General features: G+C 48.3%; 2 protein-coding genes across 2 annotated transcripts in view; both read left to right on the forward strand.

Moving 5' to 3' along the window:
- arr3a (arrestin 3a, retinal (X-arrestin)) overlaps window positions 1–15,000 on the forward strand; it is a 138,291-nt gene that overhangs the window by 63,504 nt on the left and 59,787 nt on the right. The gene's annotated exons all lie outside the window — the stretch shown is intronic.
- The window catches only part of LOC132461189 (actin filament-associated protein 1-like 1), a 16,120-nt gene that overhangs the window by 904 nt on the left and 216 nt on the right, over window positions 1–15,000 (forward strand). The window contains exons 2-19 of the mRNA XM_060056232.1: window positions 184–369; window positions 2,669–2,749; window positions 3,400–3,473; window positions 3,573–3,759; window positions 4,099–4,188; window positions 4,851–5,062; window positions 5,812–5,991; window positions 6,511–6,603; window positions 6,907–6,994; window positions 8,994–9,134; window positions 10,316–10,530; window positions 10,945–11,090; window positions 11,592–11,673; window positions 12,130–12,238; window positions 12,446–12,613; window positions 12,758–12,924; window positions 13,883–14,011; window positions 14,144–15,000. The exon at window positions 14,144–15,000 is cut by the window's right edge and continues 216 nt beyond it. Of these exons, the coding sequence (XP_059912215.1) occupies window positions 184–369; window positions 2,669–2,749; window positions 3,400–3,473; window positions 3,573–3,759; window positions 4,099–4,188; window positions 4,851–5,062; window positions 5,812–5,991; window positions 6,511–6,603; window positions 6,907–6,994; window positions 8,994–9,134; window positions 10,316–10,530; window positions 10,945–11,090; window positions 11,592–11,673; window positions 12,130–12,238; window positions 12,446–12,613; window positions 12,758–12,924; window positions 13,883–14,011; window positions 14,144–14,170 (2,375 nt within the window). The 3' untranslated portion in view covers window positions 14,171–15,000. The remainder of the gene's footprint in view (window positions 1–183; window positions 370–2,668; window positions 2,750–3,399; window positions 3,474–3,572; window positions 3,760–4,098; window positions 4,189–4,850; window positions 5,063–5,811; window positions 5,992–6,510; window positions 6,604–6,906; window positions 6,995–8,993; window positions 9,135–10,315; window positions 10,531–10,944; window positions 11,091–11,591; window positions 11,674–12,129; window positions 12,239–12,445; window positions 12,614–12,757; window positions 12,925–13,882; window positions 14,012–14,143) is intronic.

Here is a 15,000-nt window from a genome sequence, read left to right on the forward strand (position 1 = left end):
GCACTGACACACACACACACACACACACACACACACACACACACACACACACACACACACACACACACACACACACACACACACACACACACACACACACACACACACACACACACACACACAGTACAGTGCTTGTCATGGGACCAGGAGGAGCCCTGGCCTGAGGAGCCCTGGCCTGAGGAGCCCCCACGGCGGCCTGTGGACCTTCTGATCCCCCCCCTGTGTGTGTGCTCCTCTCAGTGGCCGTGGAGCGGCTGGTCAGCGAGCTGGGCCTCCTGCTGAAGATGCTGGACACGGAGAAGGTCAGCCCCGCCACCGCCGACAAGATGGTCTCGGTGAGGAGCATTCTGGAGACGGTGCAGCCCACAGGTAGGGGGACCTACCACGCCTCTTCCTGTGATGTCAAAGGCACAGGAAATGACGGGACATGGACAAATGGATTTGTTGGGGCGGACTGGGTTTATTTTTACTTATTATTGGTTTATGTTTTGAATTTTTATTTGATCATAGGCAGGGAAAGGGGGGGGGGGACACAGTTGGTGGCCTCCTTTGCTGAGTGAAAATTAAAACTTTTAAAGGATTGTGGCTGGCTACAGGCGAAACCCATTGGTCTTATTTCAACAACACTGCCTGCAGCAAGGAGGAATATACATAAACCTGTGGGATCCCAACCAGCAGCCTTCAGCGTACCATTTGGTGCCATTGATGATTTTTAAAGCAAAACGAACGGCGTTCATTCGAATCGACATCAGAATTGCAATTAGAATGAACATGAAAGAGAATTTGCATACAGCTTGTACTGCACTGTAGCTGTGAGGAATATTATGTGACAGGTTGATTGCCTGGGATCTGTCTGCTGAGAACCGCCTGAAGGAAGGGAGATTTCACAATTCTTCATCTTGTAAACAAACTAAATCCGTTGAAGCCAATAATTTGCAGTTGTCAAAGTCAATCAAGACACAGATTTCATATTCTTTGAGCGAAGGCTGCTGCTGCAAGCCTTCTGTCACAGTAACGTCAATCATCACTCAAAGTAAATGGAACATTTCCATATCTTTCACTCCAGCATTTCATCATCAATATATATAGTGCGTATTAAATATAGAGCCACAGTAGCGATCTACAAGATGCTTTGAGTTTGTTAATTACAACACACTGTCAGCTCAACACAGCCGTGTTGAGAACACAGGCCTATTCCAGTATGTTCTAGATGGAAATATGAATGAGGTTGCCCCCTGTTTCCGTTATTATATTTCTCGGGAAACAGACGATGGCGTGGACGGGTGTTCCCGGGACTCCCATTTCCCTGGTATAAACCACCGAAGAGCGACAGCAGCATAAACCCTAACCACCAAGCGTACACACACTTACAGCGCTGATGTTAGGAGGCCCCTGGTACGACACGGTTTAGCAGCTCAAGAGGCTCGCTCTCACCGTTTAACCAGACCACTCTGGTGCTGCAGCCAGACATTTACACACACATCAACACGTCACAGGCTTGATGCAACAAACACAAACTACAACTACTCGGACTCCAACTGTCAACACTGCTCAAGGGAGCAGCGAAGAGGTTTCCAGCCGGTGTCCCTTCAGTGAGAGAGTGACTGGAGCGGTAATGAGATGTAGAGCTAAGAGGATCAAGAAGGTCTAAGGTCTAACCAAGAAGGACAGCGATGGCGGGGGGGGGGGGGGGGGGGCACCAGACGTTCCCCCGAGCTGCCCCATCAGATACACACCGTACCAGTGGACATGTGTGTGCCTGGGGGACGGTGAACACCAGACGTCCCCGTCCCCTCCCTCTCCAGGTACACATTGTACTGGTGGGTTGTGTACATAGAGTCTCAAACGGTGGCTATGGGGCTAGCTCTAGCTCCTGCAGCGTTCGTCTACTGACTAAACCTCTAATGATTAACTTGATCCAGTTAGGAAGGCTGGCTGGTTGGGTGCACAACCAGACAGAGAGCAGCTTGGACAATCCCTGGCTAATCAAGGGGATTATATGTTGTGTGTGAGAGACTTTTTATACAGCATGAGATGCGAGCTGTGCTGGAGTAATGATATTTAGTCAAATGCTGGTTAATGTGGGTGAGAGGATTGTTCTGTGTGTTGTACAGGTGTTTGTGTATATTGCAGTAAACATGCATATCAATTGGTCTGTAACAAAATATTAACATTTAATAAATACAATAAATAATCATTAACCATAACCATAATTAATATATTCATACCATTTATCTTCTTCATTGGAAGATTCAATATTATCGCTACTCTTACAAATTATATTATGTCGTTGGTGTATTATATCATCTCTTTTTGAACATGAGTTTAATAATTGATTGTGTTGTTAAAGTACAAGTATTATCAGCATGTTTTCACTCTTAAAATCATTTGCAGTTTATGCAGTGCTTAGTGTCTAAGTTAAAAGCTGCTTGCAAGATGTGAAACAGTTGGTTAGTTTGTTTTCAAACAAACATGCTCATATAGACATGTATATTTTCAATGTCACTACTAGTGAAACAAACTTTTCAAAATTCAGATCCTGCTCCAAAGCATTTCCTCTTTTGGTGGGAAAACTTGCATTGCATTGTTCGATAATCCAGTTGTTTATCGTTGATGTTTTGGAGGTAATCAGACTAGCTTCCACCTCAATCTTTCTTCTCTTGTTTAGGGAATGGGTCAGACCTCTACATGAACAGCTGTCTCTATGGAAACGGCACAAGCTTTGTCGAGTCCCTCTTTGATGATTTTGGTGAGTAGGCTCCAGCCACCCCTTTCAATATCTCTGGGTTTGTTCCTAAGCTTGTGAGCTTTGCAAGAAATTGGGTCAAACATTCGGTTAACAAGTTCCTCAGAATTCCCAAGGCAGCCATGTGATTGGCTGCGAGGGGGGGGGGGGACAGGGGGACGGACCTCTGGTATGTTTGATAGAGACCCCTGGTTTTGTTCTTCCTGTTGGGAGAAGACTTCTGGCCCTGCTGGATTAAATGCTTTGAACCAACAAACCAATTAATGCTTTATGACTTTATAATGACTTAATTACTATGGTTCTCTTAATAGTGTGAGCACATGTTCTGTGACTCATATGCAGTGGCTCAGTGATTAAAATACCTTGACAATAACATTTGGCTACTATTACTCAAAGTATTACTTATAGTTTATTAACCCTGATCTACATTTCCATTGAATGATAACAAATAACTAAATCAAACATTTGTGATTTCCCCTGGTCACGTGGCAGTGACCAGTACCATGGTACTTTCAGGGGTGTAACATGGTAGTGTTTTGTGGTTTTTAGGGTTTTTCGATATATATATACTTAATATACATAATATATATATATATATATATATATATATATATATATATACATCAACTTCGTTCCCATCGTCTATCCTGCAGACTGTGATTTGCACATGCTCAGTGCGTCTCCTGTGGAGCAGAAAGAAGAGGAGAAAACTATCCTCATCAAATCGGTAATCTCTCTCTGCTTCTCTCTCTATATATATCTAGATATCTAAATCTATACATTAATTATCCTGAGTTTCGATTTTTGATTGTGATTGGTTCCCTAGATACCCACGTCCACGCCCCCTCCACGGCTGACCACGCCCCCACCACGGCTGGTCACGCCCCCTCCACGGCTGGTCACGCCCCCTCCACGGCTGACCACACTACCTCCTCGGCCGGCCACGCCAGTTGCTGATGACTACTATGAAGAAGCTGTTCCCCCTGAACAGTACCTAGGCCCAGGGATACACAGTCAGTACACACAATCTCTCTGTCTCTGTCTCCCTGTCTCTCTCTCTGTCTGTCTGTCTCTCTCTCTCTCTGTCTGTCTGTCTGTCTCTCTCTCTCTCTGTCTGTCTGTCTGTCTGTCTGTCTGTCTGTCTGTCTGTCTGTCTGTCTGTCTGTCTGTCTCTCTGTCTGTCCCACTGTCTCTCTCTCCCACTCTTTGTCTCTCTCTCTCTTACTCTCCTACTCTCCTACTCTCTCTCTCTCTCTCTCTGTCTCCCTCTCCCTCTCCCTCTCCCTCCCCCTCTGCCTCCCCCTCACCCACTCCGTCCCTCACAGTGGTCTGTGTCTCCCCCGTCCCTCCAGGCTCTGGTTACTGTGTGGAGGACGCGTACTATGAGGACGCTGACGATAACTACCCCAGCACCAGGCTCAACGGACCCCCCAAGAACTCCTGTGAGTCTGCCTCCCCCTCCTCCTCCCCCACCCAGACCCCAGCCTCCTGGTCCCCCATCCCGACCCCCACCCAGACCATAGCCTCCTGGTCCCCCACTCCGACCCCAGCCTCCTCCTCCCCTACCCAGACCCCAGCCTCCTCCTCCCCTACCCAGAACCCCCACCCAGACCCCAGCCTCCTGGTCCCCCAGCCAGACCCCCACCCAGACCCCAGCCTCCTTGTCACCAACCCAGACCCCCACCCAGAACCCCACCCGGACCCCAAGCCTCCTGCTCCCCCACCCAGACCTTGGAGAGTCCTGATTGGTGTACGGAGAGTGCAGCACTGGCAGAAGTGATAACAAATGGAGAAATGATTCCAATTCACTGACAAACAGAGTTAAATACAGAATCACACTGGTGAGCACATCTCACTGATTGGCACAGGGGAGATCATTAGGAATACCGAGGAGGCTGAGGTTACCAGGGAAACATCTGAACCAGGAACTGGTTCACTCCTGGCTGATATAAAGTCCTGCAGTGGGTTCTCTGAGCTGAACGGCTGCTAGAACAAGTGTGACCTGGCCAGAGTGAGGCGACACCTGAAGCAGTAACTTTGTCTGTTGTTCACACCACTAATAGCGTGTAATAACGCCCAATGAATCCTCTTTGTCTCCGCCCAGACAACGACTCTGACGCGGTCAGCAGCTCGTACGAGTCCTACGAGGAAGAGGACGAGGAGGCAAAGGGGCGGGACCAGGCCGGGACGTGGGCCGCCGAGGACCCCTCCAACGGGTCGGTCCGGGACTGCCGCATCTGCGCCTTCTTGTTACGCAAGAAGCGCTTCGGCCAGTGGACCAAGCAGCTGGCCGTCGTCAGGGACAACAAGCTGCAGGTAGGCAGGGAGATGCAGCCCAGGAAGATGGACAAGATGTCCATCTGCAAGTATCACAGCGTAAAGGAAATGAAACACAAAGGTGTGTTGTTTTGAAGGGTCTGGGAAGCTGGACAAATGTAAGAGGTTCTTTATAGATCGCAGACGCGGATGCATGGTTCACTTTACTAGGATATGAAGAACGGGGTGATGTCTGTTTATTCTTATCGCCTAAGAAGAGGCCATTGTGTATTCTCTGCAATGCCACTGACTACCCTTCATCGTTTAGGATGTCCCTTCTCCTTTGCCATCGAGCACAAGGGTGATGAATGGTCTCACTTCCCATGCACACAATATCTACTGCGCTGGTCAGAGGGGACTTACTCAGCCTCCAGAGGAACAGTCCAATAAATCAAAGCTAGAAAGCTTGTGCACCCAAATCTTATCTTAAAATAGTTATGTGTATATTCAATCCGTCTTATTATTCAGTCTTAAGCCCAAACCACAGAAAGAATGAATTGTGTGGGAGCATGACCCAAAAAACGAAAGAATGATTGTTTTAACGGAGCAGGCCAACGAGCTCCCGTGTAGCGGGCTGTATGTCTCAGTCACTTCGTGTAAAATCCAAAAGGATTATTTCGATTTGCCCGCCACTGGGGCGTGCTTCGGGCTTTATGGTTGAAAATGCGTTGATCTGACCTAGTTCACCCGGTCTTATCTCTGTGTACTCGTCGCCCCCTCCACCCTCCCTGCTCCCCCTCAACGGACAGTGTTTCAAGAGCATCAAGGACAGCACCCCGAACACGGAGCTCCCGCTGAACCTCTGCAACGTCATCTACGTCCCCAAGGAGGGCCGCAAGAAGAGGCACGAGCTGCGCTTCTCCCTGCCTGGCGGCGAGGCCCTCGTGCTGGCCGTGCAGAGCAAGGAGCAGGCCCAGCGCTGGCTCAAGGTACCGCCCCCTGCCACCGAGGGAACACCGCATAACGCCCCGTAGCACTCAGCTCTTCAAGGCCCCTGTGTGTTCAGTGTGTGAGCAGGAGGCCCATGATCCGCTTGGGCTGAGACCCTCCTCACTCACAGGCCGTGAGTGAGGAGGGTTGAACAGGGTTGTGAAGGAACTGAGCAGGAACTTGAGACTCACAGAGACATGTCTATACAGGCATATATATATATATATATATTTATATATATATATATATATATATGCAGACATATATTTACTGAAATATATACAGACATATATTCACAGACATATTTACAGACATATATACAGACATATTTACAGCCATATACTACGTGTGATCGTCAACACACGGTACAGCTGCATTATAGAATTAGAATTAGAAAACAACGTACATGTAACCGACCGAAGGCTGGCGATACACTGGCACAGGGAGGCTGCAGTTGAAAACAACAACCCTGGTATGGAATGATGTGGTGGTCAGCGTTGCTCCCCTCCGCCCTTCAGGTGGTCCAGGACGCCAGCAGCGTGAACAGCAACACCGAGTCCCATGAAGGAGCCCCGTCCCCCATCATCCAGAGGAAGATGGAGCTTGATAAGGTGGGTGTGTGTACGTTTTGTAGGAGAGTGTATTCTAAATCTCTACCAGGGTGGAGTCTGTCCATGGGAGGTCGTCAACCCGAGTCTCGCCTCCCATCTGTCCCTCTCTCTTTCTATCCATCTATACATCGATCAGTCTGTCTGTTTGTCGGTCTGTGTAGCCCCCCCCCACCTCCTTTCCTTTCCAGCTTCTCTTTCCCTCTTCTTCTTCTCCTCCTCCTCCTCCTCCTCCTCCTCCTCCTCCTCTTCCTGTAATCTGGAGGAAGAGGGTCAACGCTGTTGTTCTCTGTTCCCTCCGACCAGATGCGAGTGACGGACAAAGGGGCCTCCGACTCGGATAGCGGGCCCCCAGGGGACCCCCTGGCCCCCGGGAGGGACGGCGACACGCTAAGTAAGGTTCCTCTGTTAAGCCTGGTGGGGGGCGTGGGTTACATGAGAGGGCCCTGGTTCAAACCCCAATCGGGCGAAGGTTGTGACCGGGCTGTGGTCCTACGGGTTGGCTCCATGCAGGACACTGTTGTTTGGGGTACACTCCCACCTGGGCCCCCACTACCACACCAGCCCCAATGGACTGGCTGAGCCTGGATCTCATCTTCATGGGTCAACGCATCACAGCACAAACCTCAATCACCAATCAAATATGAAACACTGTGATTCAACTCACGGTAAAGAACAAACTCAGAGTAAAGGACCAAAGCATACAAACACAGACACGTTTCAGTGCGCACAAAAAAAAATACACACAGAGCATAGAAACACAGAAAGGATGAGGCCTGGAAGGGTGGAATAACAGATGACAGCGAGGCGGGTCAAAGGGGAACATGGAGATGTTCTCTGTGCTTTCACACACTGTTTACGGCCAGCGGGACCCTGAACCCAGCTTAACACGGGACAGTTTGCCGGACACAGGAAGTGAGGCAGCGCCGATAGAGTATCCTTCCTGTATTCTTCCTGCCATTGTGCGGACATCACAGGAAGTAGACTGGGCGTGGCGTGCTGCCCCTGGAGGTGACCTGAAATACACACCGTAGATCGTAACCCAGTGTCTACAGCTGTTACTTGGAGTGTTCACCATGTATCCTTGATTGCCTCTTCTATACTTCTATGCTACTATATAGCGTATGCTTTAGTGCACAATGTCATTATGAGACGTATTTGGGGCAACAACCTTCGTGAACAAAATGTCTCGATCATGTTTGTTTGAGAGAAATATTAAGACATGAACAGATTTTTTTTGTTTTTATTTGATTATAGATTCCAAATTCCGCTGTTTACATTGCAAGGCCCATTACACTCCCAGCCGCCTCAGGCCGTTCACACAATGAGCTCACGAGAGATCTCTGTTTGATATGTACAGGCCTGTACAGGTTCAGGTGTGTATCTGATGCACAGTCTCTGAGAAGGGGCAGGAACTGAGGGGCCGCGGTCTACCAGTGGACATTGCTTTGGATGATGCGGCAAATCAAGTTCAATAATAGAAATGCAGCAATAAGGACTCATAGAACCGTAAGCTAGTACGGCAATGTTTTAGACAAAACAAACACGCCCTTGCATCGCGGATTGTTGACGCCCAGTGAGGTCTGAGGTGATGTCAGCCTGTCTCTCACACAATTCCAGTGTTGGTTGACAACTGATGTCTACGGGCCCTTTCCCAAATGCACTCTTTCCCTGCAAAGTTCCAGAAGATGTCATTAATGGGGTCATGTGTGAATGGGAACAGGGATAAATTCCCTGGAAATCTGCACCAGTAATTTGCCTGTCGACGATCTAGTAACATTTCCAGGTCACGCACGGTTGTGTTGGGCATTAAAGCAGTCACATTGCCGGGAGAAGCATAAAGGGTTATGTCTGTCACACAAGATGCTTTCACGTCAAGCCAGCAAACCAATCACAATGCTCCAACATCTATGAATCGTTGGCTGTTTATCTTAACGTTCCAATGCGTTTCTGGTCATTCGCTCACAATATCGATGATATCTATAGCCTTTTCATAGAATGGCTGATATCAAAATGAGCGAGGTCCTCTCAGTCTGTGAGTTTTACGGCGGTAAATCGATGAATGTGTTGCAGTAGCCCCCTCTACTGGACGGCCCCTTGGCCCTTTCCATTCCAGCATTGCTATGCCATGTGTTAAAGGGTGCAGTACGGAAATCTTCCAGAACATAGCTGTGTGAGTAGGGAAACTCCCTGGCAGTGCTGAAAGGTTATCCCAGTAATTTACCAGGAACCATGTGGCTTTCCTCTCTCGTCTGACCGTTCAGGTTTTGAAGAGAGGAAACACTTGTGTAGACAAGGCCTTTACCATTCATGGGTTAAAAATAAAATGTATGCTTTTATTTTTTGTATTGTATTGTTTCTAAAAATGTACCAACTTGAATTTGTTTTTAAAGGCCGGGGAAAACGGGGACCACTGTCTGAGCTCACGGGATCCATGAAGAAAATCAACCGCATCATCAGCTTCTCCAAACGGAAGCCCCCCTTGCCAGGAGACCCACCCTCCTCGTCTGATAACCAAGACAACACTTGCACCGGTGAGCGCAACCATTTCAGTCAAGAATGGCTCATTGATGTTACCGCAGATTAATGAATACCCAATAGTATCATAGTGCAATTTCTACCTGACCTCTGACCTTCCTTTTGTAGACGGTACATAATCATACAAATCTATTTAATCGGCACTACACTTTTCTACTGCAGTTTTTTAAATCATTATATAGTAAAAGAATTTGAAAGTTCCTCTATAAATCTTTTTTTCTCATCCACTTTTGCCCTAGCCTGGTTCCGCCCGCCTAAGTACTTCTGCTCAATTTGAATTTCCCTTCAGTACTAGGTCTGGGTCTGCGGTATGTTAGTGGGTTTTCTCCGTCTAAATTTTCTGCGTCCAATCAGCGAACCGAGGGAGTGGCTGAGATCAATGACGTTAAAGTCAGCTCTCGTTGACGGGCATCTTCACGCACGGTTATTGGTTTGTTTACAGCCTGCGTGCAACGTGATTCCCGGCCAAACGTTAGCGATTGGTTATGGCAGATCCAGAGTGGCACTGGGCAGATCCAATAGTTTTAAACTACAACAGACACCCGCCTTCAAGTGAGTTAACGTTTGTCAAATGAGTAGGTCCAGACTCTCTGTACAAATGAAATGAAGTACGAGAGTCTGGTAAGACCAGGCTACTTTTCCCCCACCCAATGTCGGAAAATCTCAGAAGACACTGAAATTTATATATCTACAAATGTCGCAGCAACCCAAGCCACCAGAGGGTGCCAACAAGAACCAGATATAGTGCAGGTTTAAGATGTTTGACAGAAATATATTTAGGTTTTTCAAAATGCTAGCATTGCATGATGATAATCTGAACACATATGCACTTTGTTAATTTTATTGGTGACTTCATACCAAAATAATGAATGACTGAATGATGGTGACTTGACCGTGAACCTGGAAGACATGACTAAACGATGCTGAGTGGACCCTGAGCCTGGAAGACATGACTAAACGATGCTGAGTGGACCCTGAGCCTGGAAGACATGACTAAACGATGCTGAGTGGACCGTGAGCCTGGAAGACATGACTAAACGATGCTGAGTGGACCGTGAGCCTGGAAGACATGACTAAACGATGCTGAGTGGACCGTGAGCCTGGAAGACATGACTAAACGATGCTGAGTGGACCGTGAGCCTGGAAGACATGACTAAACGATGCTGAGTGTGTGCAGGCTATCTGAGCGTGTGTCTGGGCGGAGCCTGGAAGGAGCGCTGGTGTGTTCTGCGTGGGGGGACCCTGTACCTGCAGCGGGACCCGGGGGACACCCGCCCCCCCGTCATCGCGGTGCCTCTTGTGGGGGCCGAGGTGGTCCCCGGGGGCCTGGGGCCCAAGCACCCCTTCTCCTTCCGTGTGCTGCAGGCCGGCAAGGAGCTGCTGGCACTGGAGGTACGAAACAACCCACGTAACATACATATAGAACACAATGTATGGCCTGTATAGTAATAATGTTCTCTGTACAGGACTACATACACAGCTACATAACATATAGAACACAATGTATAGCCTGTATAGTAATAATGTTCTCTGTACAGGACTACATACACAGCTACATAACATATAGAACAAAATGTACGGCCTGTATAGTGTATAGTGTTGTCCCTGTGCTGGATTCAGGGAAAGTGGTTTTCCGAGTTGAAATAGATGTGTGTGTGTGTGTGTGTGTGTGTGTGTGTGTGTGTGTGTGTGTGTGTGTGTGTGTGTGTGTGTGTGTGTGTGTGTGTGTGTGTGTGTGTGTGTGTGTGTGTGTGTGTGTGTGTGTGTGTGTGTGTGTGTGCGTGTGTGTGTGTGTGTGTGCACCAGGCTAGCTGCTGGGAGGATCTGGGGCGCTGGCTGGGTGTATTGCTGGCGAGGACGGGCTGCAGCACCCTGCCAGAGGAGCTGCACTACGACTACATAGACGTGGAGACGCTCAGCGACATCCAACACGCTGCCAGGAACTCCTTCCAGTCAGTCTGCACCCTCTCTGCCTCAACTCACCCTCTCATTCTACCTCAACTCACCCTCTCATTCTACCTCAACTCACCCTCTCATTCAGCCTCCACTCACCCTCTCATTCTACCTCAGCTCACCCTCTCATTATACCCCAACTCAACCTCTCATTCAGCCTCAACTCGTCCCCTTATTCAGCCTCTACTCAGCCTCTCATTCAGCCTCTACCCACCCCCTCATTCAGCCTCCACTCAGCCTCTCATTCAGCCTCTACCCACCCCCTCATGCAGCCTCTACTCACCCCCTCATTCAGCCTCTACTCACCCCCTCATTCAGCCTCCACTCAACCTCTCAATCTGCCTCTCCTCACCCACTCATTCTGCCTCTACTCACCCCCTCAGCCTCTACTCAATGATTTTGATTCCCTTGGTTTGTTTATTAAGGTCTGTCTGTCTGTCTGTCTGTCTGTCTGTCTGTCTGTCTGTCTGTCTGTCTGTCTGTCTGTCTGTGTCTGACAGGTGGGCTAAAACAGGCACAATTTCCTCTAGCAGCAATTCAGTCGACTCCAGAATGTATGACGAGGTCTACGAAAGTATTCTGGTGAGGCAATACATTTTTGTGATCATAAAGCTGAAATTGGTTTTATTCCCAACGCAGGAATAATAATGAAAGCATCAGTTGCTGAAGGTGTAAATACCTCATACTCCCTTAAAAGTAATTCACACTATAATACACTAGTACACTTCTAAATGATGCTGGGTGAACGCCTTGGCATGACAGCTTCACTCTGCTGCTGCCAACAGCTGTTACTGTTGGCTGAACATTCCGTCATTAATGATGATCACCACATATCAAGAATAATATCAGAACAGCTTTGGACCTCCAGCCCGGCCACCCAAACACAGCCTGCATCTCCCTTCTGTATTTGTAATCACTTTCAGCCACATACAAAAACATCCATGTTTAGCTAGCTCTATATATGTCCATGTATATGTATGTGTGTGTGTATATATATGTATGTATGTATATGTAATATATATATATACTCCCGTGCAGGATGGGGCAGTGGAGGCCAAACCAGGCCAGGTGAGACGCCACGCCTCCTTCTCCAGCAGAGGCTCTGATAGGACGGAACAGCAGGCGGCCGTGAAGAGACACGCCTCCAGTCAGTATTCACCCCTTACCTGTTTATTGCAGTATCTATTTATCACGTGGACGTCCCGCTGGTTAGCTAGCCTCTCCGTGAAGGCCACACTCCCTGGCTCGTTTAATGACGGGAACAGACCACTTCCTGTGAGGGTTAGGGCTAGGGTCGAGTGCCTCGCTCGAGGGCCGGGGTGACGGGTTCTGAAGCGCTGAGTGGTTTTTCCAGACGTGAACCAGTACGGTCGTTACGGGAAGACACGGGCGGAGGAGGACGCCAGGCGGTACCTGAGGCAGAAGGAGGAGCTGGAGGAGGAGAAGGAGCGGCTGAAGCGCACCCTGCTGTCCGTCCGCCAGGAGAGGAGGGAGGCGAAGGAGCGGCTGAAGAGCGGAGCAAGTGAGGAGCGATCCCAGCGCCGCTGTCTCCGGACGTACAGATCCGGGTCTGACCTTGGGTTTGCGTCTGTGTGTGTGTGTGTGTGTGTGTGTGTCTGTGCGCGTGTGTGTGTGTGTGCGCGCGTGTGTGTGTGTGTGCGCACAGACCTCCGGGGGGAGCAGCGCCTGGCCCAGCTGGAGGTGGTCTGTAAAGAGAGAGAAGAAGAGAGGGTGGAGCTAGAGCTCAGACTGACGGAGGTGAAGGAGAACCTGAAGAAGTCATTGGCTGGCGGGGCACTAGGCCCGCCCACTGACAGCAGGAACAGCATCAAGGTGAGCCACTGGGACCAGACCAGCTCTGTGGTGTGTGCGGCTGTGGTGTCATCATCCCCCATCAATGATATTGATGGGGGATGAATTATGCATGAAGGAGCCCCAGACAAATAGCCTCTCCTTTTTTCCATTATCGCTCCTATTAATCTTCTCATTATAAATTTAGCTTCAGCATGCACAGTGCACTCTAAACATAATGTAACCATGGTTATTAATTCAACTGTTCATTCTATTATCTATTCTCGATCCACACTGTCACGGAACCATAATGCTGAAGATACCTGAAGATCGATCCTAATAATATAAAGGAAAGTACCCATTGAGGTTCCTCTGCTCGGATTTAGAAGAAGTTTGTGGTAGAGCCCGACCAATAAAGGATTTTTAAGGCCGATACGATACATAAAAAAGAAATTCCAGAAACGCCTGACAAAACATAAAGAGATTTCCCTAACATTGGTTATTTCTAGTTAATTATGAGGCCTCACTAAAATAATAAGGTATTGCAGTTAAAAAATAAACTTTATTTTATTGTTTTATTGTCACAACAGAAAAGAACATCAAAATATATTAAAGTTCTGGTAAATAAAATGTATAAAAATACAAACTTAAGATATGAAACACAAAGTCATTTGAACAAAAACACAATAACCCCAAAAAATAATATATATATATTTTTTAAAATATTAATTAATCTGTCATTATAAATGCCGATGCCGATAGTTTGGAAAACGCCTAATTTCGGCCGGTAATATCGGCCCGCCGATAAATGGGTCGGGCTCTAGTTTGTGGTCAACAGTTTGGTCGTCTCTGATGTTTCCTCAGCCTCATGAGTGTGTTCATGTGTATGTGTGCGTATGCGTGTATGTGTGTGTGTGTGTGTGTGTGTGTGTGTGTGTGTGTGTGTGTGTGTGTGTGTGTGTGTGTGTGTGTGTGTGTGTGTGTGTGTGTGTGTGTGTAGGCCCAGGGCAGGAAGGTAGAGAAGGTCTACACTGAGAGCGTTCCCGTCAACTCAGCCTCCGAGCTCCGCAAGCGGCCCCCGTCCTGCTATGCCACGTCCGGCCGCGGCACCGTCATGCAGAAGGCCAAGGTGGGTGGAGGAGGGGGTGGGTGTGTGGCTGAGTGTGTGTGCGAGTGCTTGTGTGTGTGTGTGTGTGTGTGTGCGTGTGTATGTTGGCACGCATCTCTCCCCCTCTCATTTTGCTCGTGATTTATTTTCCAGGCGTGGGAGTCCAAGCAAGTGGTCTGAGCTGGCCGACAGACAGACGGACAGGTCGGGTGGAACATGGGACGGACGGACGGAAGGACTTTAACAAGCACAGCACAGAGTCGGAGCTGATTGGTGGCCTCATGAGGTAGACAGCAGTGCGATGAGGCCGGAAGCTTCAGGAATCAGAGGAGGAGGAGGAGGAGGAGGAGGAGGAGTACGTGTTGAACTCTCACCTCCTCCCACGCAGCCGGTCAGACCGGTAGTGTGTTGATCAACTGTCAAGGAAAGAGCGAGTTACAGCCTGCCAATAGAAAAACATCACACCGGATACTTCCACAGTGGAGCCGTGCTTCTGTTTACTGAGTTAGAAGAGGGGCCCCCCACTGTGAAGACCCTCGGTGAGACAGAGATCGATCGCCTCATCAGTGGAATTCTCCCGCTGTTGAGTATCATCTTGGTGCTCCTCTCCAACAATACCAAAACAGTATCTATTCATTTCTATCATTTCTTTGTTCTTTAATCTGAACTCTGTGTGTGTGTTTGTGCACACAAGCACACGTTGTGTGCTTGTGATTGTGTTTATCTTCGGTCGCTGTGCAGGACTTCATGGGACTGGGAAAGGGATTTAGCATCTGTTAAATTAACCTTGCAATCCCAACTATGTTATTTAACATTTTTGAATGTACATGTTAGTGTACAGTCTTTGCCAACTGTTGATTTTGTAGACTGTAGATAACTATTTGATTCTTTAAAAAAGGCTTTCCCTCCTAGTCCTTATGTCCAGACACTACTAGAGAGGTTTTTATATATCAGGACTACCTTAAGTTAATTAAAGATATATTGCACGTCCTGTGATGTGAATTTACTGT

The sequence above is a fragment of the Gadus macrocephalus genome, chromosome 7 (assembly GCF_031168955.1).
Source record: "Gadus macrocephalus chromosome 7, ASM3116895v1".
Lineage (NCBI taxonomy): Eukaryota > Metazoa > Chordata > Actinopteri > Gadiformes > Gadidae > Gadus > Gadus macrocephalus.